This window comes from Colletotrichum jinshuiense, chromosome 6, assembly GCF_051148585.1.
Source record: "Colletotrichum jinshuiense chromosome 6, complete sequence".
In the NCBI taxonomy this organism is placed as follows: domain Eukaryota; kingdom Fungi; phylum Ascomycota; class Sordariomycetes; order Glomerellales; family Glomerellaceae; genus Colletotrichum; species Colletotrichum jinshuiense.
This window is the reverse complement of record NC_139313.1, coordinates 3075127-3092746: the sequence shown is the minus strand read 5'-3', so window position 1 is coordinate 3092746 and position 17620 is coordinate 3075127. Positions and strand designations below refer to the sequence as shown.

Genomic DNA, 17620 nt, shown 5'->3' with positions numbered 1-17620 from the left:
CTTGCATTCCCTTCCAACAGGCTTATTCTCACCTCCTTGAGCACAATGTGCGTTCATATCACAACAAGCCCCACACGCACACTCATAGGTTCTTTGTCATGTACGTATCAATCGTATTCACGGTATGTTGGGTATACTGCTGGATCTACTTGATCTACTATTTCGCCCCCAATGCTCTGGTACCTCCAACCCCTCTGACCGCGAAGAACCCCTCTGCAATTCTGGTGAGGGGATGGCCTGCATATAATAATCGGGCTGTTGCACGTAACTTGAGCTAGTTATGCGAGAGTCGTGGCCCCGCTGGTAATCCTTCAGTAATGCGTAGAAAAATGCTGTGTTTGCAACAATACAAGCGCAGAGAATCTCAATAGACGCCCACTGGGAGACCGTTAGTTTCTTGCATCCATGGGCTGTAACAGAGCCCGGGCATGACTCACCATGGAACGAGATCTCTGTGATACTGCCTGGTTCAGTATCATGGGTAACCGTAAGATGGTGATGACAACGATGAGGCCTGCAATGCTGAATAACAAGATGAGTTGCACCTTCCTTGAAGAGATGTCAGTACAGAAGTCGAAAATTGATCACAAGGATTGACGAACATTTTGCCGTCCAGTTTGATGTGCCGGAGGATGGGAAAGGGAAAAACGATGAGGGCGATATCGGTGATGATGTTGAAGACGGCCATGGTAACAAGGTTTCCAAGCGCTCGGTGGCAGGTATCTAGGGTATTGCGTTAGATTCCGGTCTAGCATGAGCGTATCATGATGGGAGCTTACTCGTGCCGGAAGGATCAGGAGACCAAACCCTGTATGGAGTTTAGTGACTAGCATCCAGTGATTCAACATTGCAGGACAACGTACAAGTGAAGTGGTCGACATTCCGCTAGAGTGGGTATCAAAATAACAAAAAAAGTGACAACGATAAACCACCAGAGAGCCGTAGTGGCGGTTTTGCCCCAATGAAAAACGTCCATAAAACGGGAGTAGAAATTGAGCAAGCAGAGCTTCAAGGACCATAGGCTAAATGGAAGTTGAGTCAGCAAATCAGGCAAAAGAGGTGGACTGCATGATCGCCGCAGCAAGTCATCATGGGTGAGACGTAAGCGACATACAACAATGCATAGAATATCCGTGACGGGATAAGCAACTTGTGTGAGATGACGTAATATTCTTGAAGCTGCGCGACGGTGAGATTCCGCGCCGCTGCCTCCTCCTCAGTAGCAGGCCCGTAGGTATGCGTTGGGTTGAGTATGAAGGAGGCGACTATGCAGGTTGTTCGTCCGATGAGTGGCAGGATGGCGAAGGCCATGTAGGCGTCATCGACGTGCCATGTCCGGTGGCAGGAGTCGTGAACTCGACAGCGCGACAAGATGCGGTAGCCGCAGCGGACGAGGATGAGGGCGACGCAGATACTGGCCGTTACGATGTCGAAGGCCACGTCTGCTGACATGTTATCGGTGATGCTGGGTGCTCGGTGGCGGCAACGATGGCCGTTATGCTGGTGCTGACATGTTGGTTTTGTATGTTTGACGTTTTCGCAAACGTTACGTGCTGTCCGATTAAAGCAGAGCGAATTGTCGTTGGCCTTTGAAGGATCCTTCCTTGGACGAAAACGGCGATCCCCAGACCTCGAATCGTCTCAATGGGGACGTAGATTTGGACGATTGACGTTGACTTCCGGGTGTGGGGAAAAAAAGGGACGCAGACGGGACGAGCTGACCAGCAGGGCACAGGCAGGAGTTTTAAGAGAGCGGGCACGCAGAACGGGCCCTGAAAGAGTGTGGAAGGGAAGGGAGGGTATCAAAGGGACAGGATTCTGAGTCAGCTACTACTGCCACCCCAGCCATGCCAAGCTGCTTTTATTCTAGCTCTTTGAGACGCCGCGCGCGCGGGGTGTGTGTTGGGGACCGCGGGAGTGGAAGGCAGGGATGAAAGGGGATCACTTGGGGCGGCACAGGAGGCGAAGAAAAGGGAAGATATGGCCATTAAAAAGATGATGGTTGCCAAGGTGTAGGCGCTAAACTCTAGGGAAAAAAGGTCATTGATGATCCGGGAGTCTGGTCAGGGAGACGTTTGATTCGCGCGATGGCCCGGGGGAACGGTAACCGGCTACAAGGGCCTGTCTATTGCGACAAGCTCTTCTCGGGCTTTCGGGCCCCTAAGCAAGTCGAGCATCAAATTTCCCCGCATGGAGCGACCCATGCCTCCAGGAGCCAGTGATGGTTCGTTCTTGTGACTAGGGGGCGGCAGCGAATGTGGTGGTGAGAGGTTTTCCTTCCAGTTATGTACTGCTTGTTCTTTGTCGAGTTAAAAAGGAGAGTTGTGTCCTGCTCACGAAGTGCAGGAAACGGATCTTCGAGCACTGGTGCCTCGATTCAGAGGAATGCTCAAGGGCCCATAGATCACCTTGCATTGTGGACTCGGCGAAGAGTACCCTGCCTAACGGTCCATAACGACATCTGGCCACCTCGTACCATCTCTTTGAGTTCAGTCTAAAAGACAACCCCGGGAGGTTGGCTTGCCCGCCCCCTTGTCAGTTCGCAACCCTAAATCACCATTGCGTCCTAGCGCCCTCGACAGATTCGCACCATCGGATGGCAGAACCGGACTGGGCATTACTCCCAGGCCATCGGGGCAGGGTTGCTGACAGAATGTTTGTCGGGGAACTTGGGTCGATTTTGTCCGCCTCCGCATGCCGCCATTCCCCGAGGGGCGCACCAGCTTGTCCTAAACCACGTTAGGGGAGGCGTTGATTAATTCAATCAGGGCTGAGGTAACATCGCCTCTAGCTGGTGCGGACTTTTGCAGGCGTCGAATTGCAGTTTCCTGACGGTGATCTGCACGCAAAATTACGTGCAGTGTTGGGCGCGGCGGCCCAACGTTGTCCGTTCGAACTTGTCGATTTCTCCAGCAGGCTGTCGCTCTCCTCGCAATGGAGCCCAGGCGGATTGATCCTCTCTGTAGGGCCTTTCAAAATGAACCGCACCTACTATACCAGCGCCACTGCTTATGCATTTGTATTGTCTTTGGGGGCCGGTCCGTGGACCGTTCCATTTTCGCATGAGCCATTGCTGTGTCCATCGAAGGAATCAATCGCTAGTGGCTGAAACTCATCTCCGATTGGCAGAATGCGATATCAAAGGTGAGCATGAGTAGCTAAACCCTTTTTTTTTTTTTCGTTTTTGCAGACGGCAGGTCAAAGGATTTTGCCAAACTGATTATCCCCGCGTGATTTCCGAAACCAGCCTCCCTCGTAGGCTTGATCTCGGCAATTTCTTTTCATCTCACTGAGAATCCGCAATAATCATCACCTCGGTGTGGGGACACGTCCGGGTCGTGGGCATCGTCCATCATGGAACTTCTTTCTCCTGTCAGCGGGCATCGTATCAGGCGATCGCTATCATTACGCTTCTGAAGGTCGGCCTAAGACGAGAACACCTGATTTCTTCCTCCAAGTCTACGCTGATGCAACCTGTACCACCGAAGAGCCTGGTGCAGGCGGCGAAGGCACATCCGGTCAACAAATGCTCCACGAAATCCTGGAACTGATTGTTCATGTGTTGTGTTGGACGACATCGCCGATTCCAAGATTATTGTGGTTAGATAACTCGGTATTGATATGAAGCATAAAAGGCAGGGTTGCTGGTGAGCAGCGATGACCAGGAAATCCCCACAGAAGCATACGGCAAGTGTTGATCTCCAGACATTGAGAACCCAAATGGCAGGGGTAGGGCCATTGATTCCCGGACAGAAATATGCTCGCACGGACTACGCTTGCGACTAGTAGGGCTATGAGATAGCATGGCTTGAGCCTAGAAAGCGGTAGCCCCACTGTGAAAGGATCTCTGGGCTAGATTGCAGGCGGTCACATCATCGGGACTACTTGAACTGAGGTTGAAACCCATGAATGAGTGTAGCATGCTGAAGAAACAATGTGTCCGAGGATCTGAAGCCGCCGAAGGAGACCGACATTCCCAGCAAGTTCCTGCGCGTGGATACTTCTGATATATCAAGCCATGCGCAATTCAAGGTCTGCTCCGAAACCTGCGCTCTTGATTGCCCGGCGTAGTCGGTGCTTCGAGTCGGCAAATACGGGGTGGCCCGGAGCGGCCTGGAACAGTCGCTGTGCGGCACGATCTGAGGCGGCCGTAGGGTGCTGCGCGTTGTCTGTGGAGAATAGATACCCGTCCCCGGGGGTGGGACATACCGGTAGAGCCTCAATGTACCGTGGAACCCTCGTTTCCGGTCTCTCTGATTCGGGTGGCCGCAGAATGAGGAGCGATCACATGATGTGCACTCGGACTCCTCGTTGAACTCTAACTGCACGGCCTGCAAGTCTTTCTTATCTCGCATGCTTATCCGGCAGGCGGCGCCGCGGCGCCCAGCGCGTTACGGCAGCCAGATAGAACCCGCCGATCCCCAATTTCGCGCCATTTCCCCCCTCACACGTGGGGGGTTCTTCGTGCACGTCATTGGTGAGATACTTTCAGGTCCAAGCAACGGCAGGGAAACGTTCCATCAAGAGTGGTGTCCGGATGCTTTTGCTACCAGATGCCCAATGAGAGGCCGTTGGTATCATTGCTTTCAAGTGCGAAATTTCCTTTCTTCTCTTGGTTCCATAGTGGTTGGAGCCAACCAGACACGCCCGCCAGTTCTCGTCGATGGATAAACCGCGCTAGAAGTGGCCAAGACAGGGACGGCCAGGGAGAGAACGACGAGGACAGCATCAACGACCGGAGACAAAAGCACAGGAGTGGACACATCTGCAACAACATTAGCCCGTGATGCGATAAAAGGTTGAGGTTTGTCCAAATCGCCCCGCATAGAGGCAACTCGGCCTTTCAACCTCCTACATCTATTTCCCTCCCCAACCATCGACTGCCCGAAACACTGCGAACAAGAGGCAGCAATGGCGGAGGCGATGATACAGAAAAAGACAATCGACTCTGGCGCACCGGCACAGCTGTCCGACATCGAAGACAGCTCTACCAACTCAGCCAAAGACATTTTAGAAAATGACGGCGAAGACCCTGTGCTGGCTAGGAAAATGCACCTTGTCAATGACGTATGATCAGACCTCTGAGCTCTCGGTCTCTCGCCCGGATGCTACAGCTCCCTCCATACCTTAGATTGCCAGATTGGCACGAGAACCGAACTGACGTGTCCAGGCGAATGACGAAATCGGCTGGACGCCCTTCCACTGGAAGCTCTTCGTCCTCAATGGCTTCGGCTATGCGGTTGATTCGCTCATCGCGCTCGTCCAGTCCGTAACAAACACCGGCGCGTTTCTCGAGCTGGCGTCGCCATCCACGTACCGAAATGCCGGCACAGTCTCGCTGTATGTCGGACTGCTGATCGGGGCGATTTTCTGGGGCTTCGGCGCCGACATCATTGGGAGGAAGATCGCGTTCAACGTAACCTTACTGATCACCTCGCTCGCGACGATTGTGTCGGGCGCGAGTCCCAACCTCCCCGCATGGGGGTTTTTCACCGCGCTTTCGGCCTTCGGAGCCGGTGGTAACCTGGTTCTCGACCCAACTGTCTTCCTGGAGTTTCTGCCCAGCAATAAACAGTGGACTGTGACGGCGCTCGCACTTTGGTGGGGCTTGGGGCAGGCCGTGACAGGCTTCATTGCCTGGGGATTTCTAAGTAGGACGCGACGTCGGCAACTATTTCGCCCTGTGATGCTGATTTTTGGGTAGCTCAGGAGCGATGGAATTGCACAGAAGGGCAATCTTGCAATTGGTCGAACAACGCTGGTTGGCGATATGTCTCATTCACCGCTGGGGCTTTCGTCTTCGCTACCTCCGTTGCACGAGTGACAGTCATGCGCCTCAAGGAGACACCGAAATATCTTCTCAGCGTTGGGCGTGATGCCGATCTCGTCCGGAACTACCAGGAGATGGCGCAAAAGTACGGTAGGGAGTGCACCCTCACAGAGGAAAAGCTGGCCGCGTGCGGGCAGATTAAGAATGCCGGCCAGGACAGGAACAGCCTCAAGTTTGTGCTCCAAGAGTTGGTCGCCCATGTCAGGGGTCTCTTTGTAACAAGGAAGATGGCCCTGAGCACCACAATGGTATGGATGTCGTGGACGCTGATCGGCCTGGCGTATCCGTTGTTCTACGTCTTCTTACCGTGAGTGCACAAATAAGGACTTTGCGACTGTGTTTACAGACTGACTTGGAACAGATCATATCTTGCCTCAAGAGTACCGAATAGCGAAGAGACGCCCTATGAGACCTGGAGGAACTTTACATTGACCAACATATCCGGCATACCAGGCCCGATCATCGCAGGCTATTTAGCCAATCTACCTCACGTTGGCAGGAAGTATACGATGGTCATTGGTGCCCTCTTGTCGATGGCGCTCTTCTTCGCCTACACAGCGGTGAAAACAGCCGAGCAAAACGTGGGCCTGAGTTGTGCAATTGGTAAGCTGTTCCACGTTCCAGCAGATAGCGCACGGTATGGAGGCTAATGTATGAAATCAGCATGCTGCATTAACATTTATTATGGCACTCTTTACGCGTACACTGTCGAGGTCTTCCCCTCGGCCCACCGCGCCACAGGCAATGGCATTGCCGTCGCCTGCAATCGTCTGATGGGTATTGTTTCGGCCTTCGTTGCTACCGCAGGCAATACGACGACGACGGTGCCCCTTTATGTTTGCGCAGCACTTTTTGGTCTAATGGCAGGTGTCTCAGCTCTGTTTCCCTTCGAACCGTACGGAAGGCGAAGTTCTTAGACCTGTAGTCTGGAAATTGTTTCTTGAAACCCTTTATAGACGCATTTCTTCTCAGACAGAGGAAGAGGTGGGTATGTTGGGAACCAGTCTACAGATGGTTTCATCAAAAGATATACGTCGGCCCTCCACAGGCCTAGTTAGAATTTTTAGCTACCGCACGACTCAGAACCACCTTTGTTCCTGGTAAGAAAGTCAAGTAATGGCAGATCGCTATGTTTGCTTTACTTCAAAAATCTGAAACGCTTTCCGCAAAACCCGCTCGCTGCACCTATTTATCGGCCATCAAAGAAAACATACGCCGCCAGTATGCTGCTCGTCCCTCCCAACCATCACTAGATTATCTTCGCAGGTCGAAGACACTGAGCAGGGAAGGTCTACGTTGGCAGGGTTGGCTCTAGCCTGGGAGTCTGCCAGGCAGGAATACCTGATAATGCTCCTTATCTTGAATCGTTTTGGCCAATCTTTTCCAGGTTTGGCGTCGGCCTCGTTATTCCAAACGGCCTTGGTAAGAACTATTTTTGAATCCTCTCATTGATTCGCTTCACATTGCTTCTCGGATGCTACGGCGGCGAATCATTTGGATTAAAAAGAAGCGGTCTCGAGCTCAAGTTTTATTTAATATCCGACAAAAACATTGTCTACCAAACCAGTCGAAGACCCGCATAACTAGAATGGGTTTCCAGTCAGTAATAGATATTGTTACCTCCAACTCTTAACGATGCGATATCTAGGATTATAGTCTCTTCTCCAAGCACATGTCAAGACTGTGCAAGTTACAGAGTGCCTCCAATGGAGGACAAATGAGTATTTTATTTGTCTTTCTTTTTAGTTATTATGATTCAACAATGTCTCTCGGGAATGTGGGTGGCATGTGACTAAATATCGCAACGCCATTGGAACTAGATAGAGTTTCTATCAGATCCTGCGTGTCGTCTCCTTGTTGCTTCTCAGAGTCACAACTTCTCGCATACAAATCCTCTGTCGTCTCTGAAACAGCATTCATTCGAACCGGGTCCTCTCTGACAGACAGGCCTGTGGCCGTGGCATCCGTAACAGCCCAAGCCTGTTATACACTGGCCGCTTCCCGGATCACAGTGTTCGCCCCCTCCTCTGGCGCGTTTTTGCAAATATGAGCTCTTCTATGCTCTTAGTTAGCTATTTATAAAGCTTATTCTGACGGCTTTCATAAAGTACTTACCAAATTATCATCGATCTTGGAGGTGTGAGAATCAGACCCAGACGTCCGTCCATTCGCAATGTCATCGCTATCAGCTGCGGGCGCGGCAGAGATATTGGCGGCCGCACTCAAAACGAAGAAAACGGCCCAAGTTGCCTTCATCGTTGTGCTGATCAAGAGGTAGATATTTTGGCGTATTTAAATTGCAAAGGTTAGTGCAAATACAAAATTTTCAATGGTTCAAAGTCCAAACATGCAATGACAACCGAGCACCAAGTACGGCAGGCACAGCTTTATACCCTAGCGCTCAAGCCCCGAACATCTTCGTTTCTTACGCGTCACAGCGTGCACCATCCGATGGTCTCTATTCTGAGGGTTTTACTCCACTGATGGAGTAAAGGCGGTCAAATGTTCGAGACAAGTTCGTCTTTTGACCTATGGGTTGTTGACAAGGGCAACAATGCATGCACGTTCAGGGAGCCGGGGTTTAGATAAGCAACGAGAAGGAACCTGAGTCACCAGACAATACCGTATTCGTCCATCAAAACTTGTTTCAAAACCAAGATGCTGTCTTCATTGACATAAGAAGCTTGTGCCGCCGTTAAGACTGTTACTACAGCCCATCTACGTTTGATAATTAATGCGGCCAATATACTTCCTACAAGTTTATGTCAAGCTCTGGAAGGAGTGCATCATGTTTGATGTTCAATATAACGATCTCAAAATGGCACCGCCAGGCTTCAACAAAAGAAAGATAAGGGAAGGAAAAAGAGCTGGGGGAACTTGGCACAATGAGGTGCACAAGCTTTTCCAGCGGATGAACGGGCTCCTCAGGACCGCGTATTAATCTAATCGATTGGGCTAGCTGGACCATGTTCGCCGCAGACAATCCTACATCGGTGATTAGTACATCAGATGATGCAGAATTGAGATGAAATCACGCCTGCGAGCCCAGAATCGACACCTCTAAGTGCCTTCGGCCTCAAGACCGACGCCGCGTCACAGCGCGGAATAGGTGGGGCGATCTCAGACTTGTTGGTCAGTCGGCACTTTAGGTGCAATGGGTTGACACAGCGGAGCAGTTCCGACATTATGTCGGACCCAAACTGGCTGTAAGATCACAAGGGTTCGAACCCTATCGCATTTAATAGGAACAGCTCTTACTCAGCAATATTTCAGACCTTTCGATAAATATTTCGAGATTGGATGCAATGAATGCGAACGGTGTCAGTGTCGGTTGAGTGACGTTGCCGCCATACGGACTGTGATCACTAATCATGGGCATTCGGCGCCACTATGCGGAACTCGGCCATACAAGGTTATTTCGGAGACGTTTGCAGGATACATGCACCAAACCTGCATGTTTCTTCGTAAGCCAACAGAATCTTGGTCATCAGCAGAATGCACACAAGACGAGAAGCCGAGGCTGAAGTTGGTTGTATGCAAAGACTAAGAGGTAGGAAGGTGATTACATTAATTCCCTTTGAACGCATCATGGAATCGTTTAAAAATCTTCGAAAAGCTCGCAGTTTGGCCTGAAATGGTGAAAGAGCAGACCATCCACTTCCTCATCCTTCAAACACCTGCCACACCTTACTTGCTTGAAGAAACATCTTGACAATTTCCCGAAGAAAGCCCACCCACCACAAACCATGTCAACTGTTATCCGAAACATCACTGTATTTGCTGTAAGTAGCTATTTACTAGTAAAGTAACCTGGCCAAGATTTCCAGAAATTTCAGCAGCTGACTTGAGAAATATAGGCCAGCGGCAGTCTGGGAACGATCCTAGTCGAAGCACTGGACAAAGCTGGCTTCGTCATCTCAGCAATTACCCGACCCACTTCCCTAGCAACATTTCCTGAGAATATAACCGTACATCGAGTCTCCTATGACGACCTCGAGGGGCTTACCAAGGCTTTCCAGGGCCAGGATGCGATTGTGTCGACTATAGGAACCTTCGGCGCCAGCGAACAATTAACAGCCATTGAAGCCGCCATTGCTGCGGGCGTTTACCGATTCTTGCCCAGTGAATATGGTGGCAACACGTCATTGGAGGGTGTAATCAACTATCCCCCCTTTGCTCTCGACAAGAAAAGAGTTATTGATCGTCTTCATGAAGCTGAGGACAACGGACTCACGTGGACGGCGCTTTGCACTGGCATCTTCTTTTCGTGGGTTAGTCAAGTCAATCGAAACCAACAAAAGTTTAGTTGTGTACTTTCGTTCAGTCGGACTGATAGACCCAATAGGTTCTCGAACAGGGCAACGGAACACTTGGTTGGGACATCGCTAAGCGCGAGGTCACAATTTACGACTCAGGCGATCAGCAATTCGACACCAGCACCATTGACCAGCTCGTTTCTGCCGTGATCTCGGTACTGCACCATCCTGACGAGACGGCTAACCAGTACGTTTATGTCAACTCCTTCACGCTCACGCAGAATCTGCTGCTGTCAACTCTGGAACGCCTCCAAGGGGTCAAGTACGACAAGAAGGTGGATACAACCGCTGCCATTGTCGCGCGCGGCGAGTATAAGCTGAGCCATGGCGATAATGCAGGCGGTTATCCGGATATCGTGACCGGCTCTGTCTACGCGCCTTGGAGGTTTTCACATTTTGAACCTGCTGTTGTTGCGAGATGGAAAGAAACTCTTGGACTGAGAGAAGTAGAACATGTCGAAACCGTCATTTCTGAAGTTCTGCGGAAAAACGAGCTGCTGTTGTGAATGAGAGCTGCAAGAATTTAGTCATCTTTTATGCCTTTATTTAATATGTCATAGTCTTTCAGGCGCTCAATACTATACTCGTCTTATGCTTGACTCAGGAGGTTGGCTGCACCTGTCTTCCAGACCCTCTCTTCTAACAAAATAAACTGCATAAGTTATAAATAGTGATATTTCAACGGGGTGTGTTTTCTTCTCAAGATCCTCAAGTTTCCAACTTCTCTGAAGGAGTACCTTACCTGGATCTTGTATTAGAAGGTGAAGTTACTTGAATTCAGGACTCTTTGAAGTCGAAGCTACCACGAGATATATAAGGCGTTAAATTCTGCCCGCAGTTAACGGCGTCGTTTTTGTGACAGAAGCTTATTGCTAAGTTTAATATAATGAATGCTTGAATTAGAATAGAACGTAACAGATCGAGCCAGGAATGGTTGGCTGTCAAGGGAGGTAGCTAGCAGCAGCTTTGGAAGGGAATCTTTGCGTCGAGCAGGCGATGAGACATTATAGCAGTACAGCTGCGTTCATACGGGTGTTATCCCGGGGTTTTCTGTTGAGGTGTTGAGATTTGTTGAGTTTCTTTTCACATGGTCATGAATCTTTTGTGCCAGTGAACATAAATTTGACTTTTTAATGCACACCAAATCCTGCAAGGCATCAAGAACTCCCATAAAAGGTAATTGGAGCAAAACTTCAGGATCGTCCGCTGGTCTCCGTACTCCTCAGAACATTCTTTCGTTCCCCAGTATAGCCAACCCTTCTCATCCACCCCTCGATCGAGCTGTCTCTATCTGGTAGAATTTTGTCGAGCAGTTCGAAATCCCGCTTCAAGATTCTAGACTTGTACAGATTGAACCAGTTGGTGAAGTTTTGCTCGTAGGTCATGTTCAAGGCGTTATCATCACTGATTGATACGTACCCAACCTTGGTTGCGCCACGCTTCGGGAGCTTCGCCCAAACCGTGTCGTTCCAGTCCTTGGCCGGGATGTCCTTCCAGACTGCCGGCTTCCCGGTCACGTTCATGTAGGCAGCAGCAAGCTTCTGAAGTGTGACGAATTCGATAGCGATACCAATGTCTTGGCCATTAGCCTCCTTACGGTTCGAGAGCGCCCAGTCGACATAGCGGCCAAAATCCTCGAGACCGACAAAAGGTATCTCACCATCTTCACCGATGGGAAGGGCGAATATGGCAGTCCCGTCAGGTGAGAAGCGGGGGCTAAGAGTCTCGGCCAAAGTTTCAGCGTATGGACCTGAGCGGAAGATGGTCCATGACATGGGACTATCGCTGCCTTGACTCTTGATCCACTCTATGCGTATTGCAGTCAGCTTGGTTACTGTGCTAAACCTTGCGAAATGATATTGTGGACCCACCTTGAACCCGAGCTTTGCCCTCGTAATGGCCAACATACAAAGCAGGGTCATAGCCGCTCGCCTTGCCGTTGTAGTCTAGCCCACTGTAGATCAAGTGCTTGACACCGGCTCGAGCGCTAAGCTCGAAAAGACGGATGCCCCAAAAGGTTTCTGCAATCTCTCCCAATGCGAACCCATCAGTGTTGACAAAGACTGCATCTACGCGCTGAGCGACCTCATAAAAGGCCTCAAGGTCGTAGCCAACTTCAGTCTTGCTTAACACAAGCTCGACATTAGGAAGTACAGCCAATGCAGTGGCGTGGGAAGATGTCATGCTTCGGGTGAGGACAAAAAGTGAGTACTTGTCTGTTTCAGACAAGCCTCTCACGATGGCTGCACCTTGAGCTCCAGTCCCTTGCTGGGTGTTAGCCCATGTCAGAGTTCAAGTGGGGAGCGATTTTGACGACTTACCACCTACAATAAGAACACTCTGCTTGGTTGAAGCCATTGCTGCGGTTTCTACTTGCGCAATAAAGAGGATTTGGCTGGACTGAGTTGGAGATTTTGCTATTTGTCTGGTATTTGGATGGTTTTTGAAGGCGTTTTCAAGAGACTGATGAAGTTGTTTTTTTACCTTCAATTATAAAACTTCTGATGGCCAACTTATATACTTCGACTACTCTCTTTGATTTAACACCCGAAGGCATCCAAAGTTTTTCGTAAACGTCATTGCTTAGAAACGCTGGCTGAGTAACATTCATGTATGCAATCTACCTTGCTGTAAATCTCACCCACAGTCTAAGTGCCGGCACTCAGGAAGACGAACCATTTTTTCATGATTAGTGATCTTTTGTGCTGTTGTGCAGTTTGGGCTTATTCTTGGAAACAAAAGGACCAATCAAAACCCCTGATGGGAAATGTCGCTCTCATTTTCAACCAATGATAACTGCCGAGGCACAAGTTAAGGGTGTTTTACTAATAAAGCAGCCACTTCAACCACCCTTTCTAACCTGTCCACAGACCAGACCGGGCCTAGGCTTCTGTCAAGCGAAAACACAACTTATTGAAGGGAGGCACCCGAGCCCGCGCCCATTTTCTCTCCGCGAATTTGTTATTTCCTTCGCTGAGAGACCTGGCCCGCCTGATTCCGGGCCCAGCGCAGCAGCTGGTTAACAATTAGTCAAGTTGAGCCTTGGGACTTGACGAGCAAATGACGTAGGGTCTCGGCTAGATTCTCGAGAGTATATTTTACATCAATGGATGGCTATCCTTCGGCATTCGGAGAACTTATGTAGTCGAAAATACAACGAGATGCGCCGAACGAAAGCACCAACGCTGAAGTCTAATCATAATTGTTAAGAAGACCACTTTGAAGGCATCATCACGGCCCAGCGCTCTATATATCCCAATTGTTTCAAGTCAATCTCAAGTCTCGCGAATATTAGCAGCACGATGATTCAAACAATCGCCGTAAAAAAACATCCGTATATTATTGCTGCATGTATAGCTATTCGTCCCAGCGTTGCTCGTTTTAATGGTGGCTGAGCATCATTGTCTAGCAGTTACTCCTCTAATCAGTCTTAGTGACAGCATTGGTCTTCTTTTCGCCTGCCCTCTTCATCTCTTTCTCTTCATATCTAATGTTATAGTTAACATTTCCACCGAGGACGTCTCCAGAACGTGTATCGTCCGGCATGGCCGGCATCAGCATGTCATAGACTTGGTTAACGTGCGTGTACTGATGGTATCCGTTCCTAGCCAGCGGCGCGGCCTTGAGAATATCGAAGAGCTGCAAAATAAGAAATTAGACAAAAGGATCTGACTCATATTCTTGACTGATATTTCAAGCAAACCAGACAGGATGAGACTGTGAGGTGAAAAGAAACGGAATGAGTAAGAGGAATGTGCTACTGACCCCTTCTCCAGTGATGTATTCTCCCTTAATATGAACTCCCAAAACCCTTCCAATGACAATGTCCGAGTTTCCAACCAAATGCGGGCCGAACATCTGCTCACCATGTTGCTGGTTGGCAACTCGGTGGATAGAGTGGACGCGGCACTCGAGTGCAACGGGGGAATCACGGACGCGGGGTGGGCGGACCAGAGTCGAAGGGGCCTTAGCAATGCCACCCTCTTCGAACTCGTCGTTCCAGGTCTCCAGAGCTGAGGAGACCACAGACTCGCGAAGACCATAAGTGGGCATATTCCACACAAATTCGTTGGTCTCGATACAATTGAGAACTGTATCCTTGGAGCGGAGCTTGTAGAGAGACTGGTGACCAACAAAACTGGAAGGAGTTGTACCGTGAGCTGATGTCACAGGATTGAAAGAGTAATGCGCCTCTTTTGCAAAGCAAACAGGGTGAGTGTCTTTTGTCACACTTACAGGATAGTAGGGGGGTCAAACGAAACGTTGGTGAACTGAGAGAAGGCGGCTAAGTTGTCTTGGCCATCACGACTCCGGGTGCTGATCCACCCAATAGGCCGGGGTACGACGAAGGACTTGAAAGGGTCGTGAGGAAGGCCTGACTTCTCGCCCTTGGGGGGTTCGTAGAAGATGTCAGAGTACGATTTCTTGGCGTCACCTGAAGGATTAGACTCAATTCCTTGCGCATGTTGGTTGGAGGCGGACATGGTAGGCAGTTTCCGATAAATTGTTGTTTTCTTTGACAGAGAAGTGTAAATAGAGCTTGAGATTGATGTTTCTGTAAGAACACGTCTTTTGCTAGATGGCAGCCGCTGATACTTTATGCGTTCCTAAATCTTGCTCAAACCGATCGATCCATGGAGTACCACATACCGGGGGAAATGGTTTCACGCATCAGTCAGTCCCAAGCTGCATCATACCAAATTTTTTTTTTTTTTTGAAATTCCCCGTATCGGGGCCGTGTGTTGTTTTCATTATTCCGTACTATGTCCGTACCTAATCCTGGATTAGGATTGCCTCAAAGCATGTGTCTCGGTCATGATTGTGTGTGTGAATTTGTCGAAAACCTGATCAGTAATCATGATTTCTTTCTCGCGACCGCCAGATCCAGCAACCCGAGCCGAGGACATAGATTGTCTCAACCCCAACGTATGACAACTAAATCAGCTAGTTATATCCCTACAAAATGTAACCATGACTGCATGTATCTTAGTAAGTGTAGTTTGAGCCACTAAGTTCCGCAGCTCGACGAAGAAAACTAAACTTGGGATGGCAGACTTCTCACACGTGGTGCTCAATGATAAGTCATGGTTTTATTCAAACAAATAGGACCAATTAGGCTTGTCAAACACGTCATGTTTCAAAATTCTGATGTACATTGATTAGTGAACTAATATGACCGAGGGGGTTCGGGATTATCGGGATGGCTACGAGTGGGATTAAAAAGGAGACGGGGAAACATGAGATTTGGCCGGTTCATGAATTTTGTCTGAAAACAGCCAGTTTTCATATGAAAGCCTACAAAGACGGAACCCCCTTCATTCTTGATAAAATATCCAGTCGGACATCTTCCAGCTCTCATACCCATAAAATCATACACCTCGTTATAAACGGTCATGTCTTCCCAACCTGATACTTTCATAAATGATCTCAGACAGACCATATTCGACGGATCTTTCAGTCCGCTGACCCGCGAGTATCCCATTCTGGTCTTCATTGAAAAATACCGCGACAAAGTAGACTCGCTCGACCTGAGCGGCCCCTACTCGGCCTATTACGCCCCTGGTGCCGTTTTTCATAACTGTGACGGCAAGGTTTACAACGGGGGCAGCGCTATATGGACATGGATGTGCGAGCTCTTCGGGTCCCGTTTCCGAGGACTGCGTCACGATATCAACGTGATCCGCGTGGTGGACCCCACGCCTAAAGAGCTGGCTCAAGTCGGGCTGGGTGGCGCTGAAGGTGCTCATGCCAAGTGGGTACAGCTCGAGACAGACACAAAGTTTTGGCTTCGTGACAACGGGGAAGGGGAGGGTGATTTAGTCGTTGCAAAACGCATGTTGACATTTCTGGTAGGGAGGTCAAGCACAGAAGGGTTGGGCTCGGAAGTGGGTGGCCAGATGCCAGTTGGCACGAATGGCTTTTGGATTTTGGGAGCGAAAGCTTGGTGGGACAGCAGAGAGTTAGTCGGAAAGTTGGGCGCTGGGCAGCATAGGACTGGTTCTAGTGCAGGAATTTGAGTTTTATCAAATGAACAGGCCATGGGTATCAGCCGAGGCTCGGCATTTCTTTTCCGCACGAACTGGAGAATCCGGACAACCGCTCAACTTCAGTATTAGATCTAATAGAATTTATTACAAATGCTGAATAGTGTGCTTACTGACAGGTAATCTAGCCTGCATACTATGGCAGCCAGGGTGTAAGTAAGCTCGAACAGGGCGGTTAATGAAGAGTATAAATTGTTGTCATCCGAGACTCCCAGAACGACAAATCCCTTCCAGTTACCAGATAAACGGTTAAGCACGAAATAAGGTGTTACTTCAAAATGATCTTCCAGCTCTCCCTCTCTGTTGCTCTCCTCGAAATTGTCATCGCAGCCGCCCTCCCTTTGACAATCAACGATGCGCCGCACCGCATCATCCACCAGTTCGACAATGGTTTCTGGGCAGAGAATCTCGCTGTCCGATCCAATGGCAAGCTTCTGATTACCATGGTCGCTCCCCAGCCCCAGGTGTATCAATTAGATCCCCTGTCGCCCAATCCCGTCCCTGAGTTGATCGCCACCTTCCCGAACCACCTCGCCGCCCTGGGAATTGACGAGATCGAGCATGACATCTTCGCCATGGTTGCCAACAACTTCACGCTTGCATCATTTGGCAGTACTCTTGGGTCAAACACCGTTTACCGCATCGACATGCGGTCCTATGATGAGCACCGTAAAGCCAACGTGTCTGTCTTAGCCGACGTTCCCAATGCCGTCTTCCTCAATGGCTTCACGACCGTCAAGAACGGCCCCGGAGCCGTTGTCCTCGCTTCCGACTCGTTCAAAGGCCAGATCATCGAGATCGACGCCAAAACTGGTACCTCCAAGGTCTGGCTCGACACGCCTTCTCTCCACTTCCCTGTCGGCGGTCTTGGTATCGGTGTGAACGGAGTCCGGTACAACCAGAAAGATGGCTTCGTTTACTTCAGCATTACCACGCGCGGCGTAGTCGGCCGTGTTCTTTACAAGCCGCACGGAACTTGCGGCAACGAGACTAAGGCTATCCAGACCGTAGCGACGGCGAACACTACCATTGATGACATCATTGTGGCCCATAACGGGGACGTCTTCGCCGCCGGGGGCCCCGCCAATGAGTTGTATCTGATCAAGAAAGGCAGCGGTCGTCTCAGCCGCATCCTAGGTGAAACTGACTCTTTGGAGCTTTCAGGTGCTACTGCTGCCAGGTTCGGACGCACGAAGGCAGATGGTCACATTCTCTACGTTACTACCGATGGAGGTGTGGCAGCTCCAATCAACGGAACGCTGACTGAACCGGGTAAGGTCGTCGCTGTCGACACTAGGGGCTTATGAAGTCTCATGGCCTTGTTGGGAGACATATTCCAAATAAGCAACTCAAAGTTGGAAATATGAAGCATCAGTCAGACAGACGAGATGGAATAATGTTTTACATTGGCTGGAAGTATGGGGCCACCC

The 17620-nt window shown here is 49.9% G+C and overlaps 6 protein-coding genes across 6 annotated transcripts; 3 read left to right on the top strand and 3 right to left on the bottom strand.

Annotated features, from left to right (window-relative positions):
- Positions 1–274: 274 nt before the first annotated feature.
- Positions 275–1452, bottom strand: EsH8_VI_000786 (uncharacterized protein; the record flags this gene model as incomplete). Its single annotated transcript, XM_083272039.1, has 7 exons — positions 275–300; positions 351–378; positions 438–549; positions 603–723; positions 780–808; positions 864–1022; positions 1115–1452. 7 exons carry the CDS (start codon positions 1450–1452, stop codon positions 275–277), a joined length of 813 nt encoding a protein of 270 aa, XP_083127213.1.
- Positions 1453–4911: 3459 nt separating this feature from the next.
- EsH8_VI_000785 (MFS transporter) lies at positions 4912–6747 on the top strand (the record flags this gene model as incomplete). Its single annotated transcript, XM_083272038.1, has 5 exons — positions 4912–5067; positions 5171–5651; positions 5705–6137; positions 6192–6433; positions 6494–6747. 5 exons carry the CDS (start codon positions 4912–4914, stop codon positions 6745–6747), a joined length of 1566 nt encoding a protein of 521 aa, XP_083127212.1.
- A 2829-nt stretch (positions 6748–9576) lies between these two features.
- On the top strand, positions 9577–10652 carry EsH8_VI_000784 (aromatic alcohol reductase; the record flags this gene model as incomplete). The annotated part of the gene is made up of 3 exons (XM_083272037.1): positions 9577–9612; positions 9688–10101; positions 10176–10652. 3 exons carry the CDS (start codon positions 9577–9579, stop codon positions 10650–10652), a joined length of 927 nt encoding a protein of 308 aa, XP_083127211.1.
- A 687-nt stretch (positions 10653–11339) lies between these two features.
- EsH8_VI_000783 (uncharacterized protein) lies at positions 11340–12504 on the bottom strand (the record flags this gene model as incomplete). Its single annotated transcript, XM_083272036.1, has 3 exons — positions 11340–11953; positions 12018–12410; positions 12468–12504. The coding sequence occupies 3 exons, from the start codon at positions 12502–12504 to the stop codon at positions 11340–11342; spliced, it is 1044 nt and encodes a 347-aa protein (XP_083127210.1).
- Positions 12505–13566: 1062 nt separating this feature from the next.
- EsH8_VI_000782 (flavin reductase family protein) lies at positions 13567–14630 on the bottom strand (the record flags this gene model as incomplete). Its single annotated transcript, XM_083272035.1, has 3 exons — positions 13567–13785; positions 13912–14284; positions 14383–14630. 3 exons carry the CDS (start codon positions 14628–14630, stop codon positions 13567–13569), a joined length of 840 nt encoding a protein of 279 aa, XP_083127209.1.
- Positions 14631–15539: 909 nt separating this feature from the next.
- Positions 15540–17497, top strand: EsH8_VI_000781 (uncharacterized protein; the record flags this gene model as incomplete). Its single annotated transcript, XM_083272034.1, has 2 exons — positions 15540–15957; positions 16521–17497. The coding sequence occupies 2 exons, from the start codon at positions 15540–15542 to the stop codon at positions 17495–17497; spliced, it is 1395 nt and encodes a 464-aa protein (XP_083127208.1).
- Positions 17498–17620: the final 123 nt, after the last annotated feature.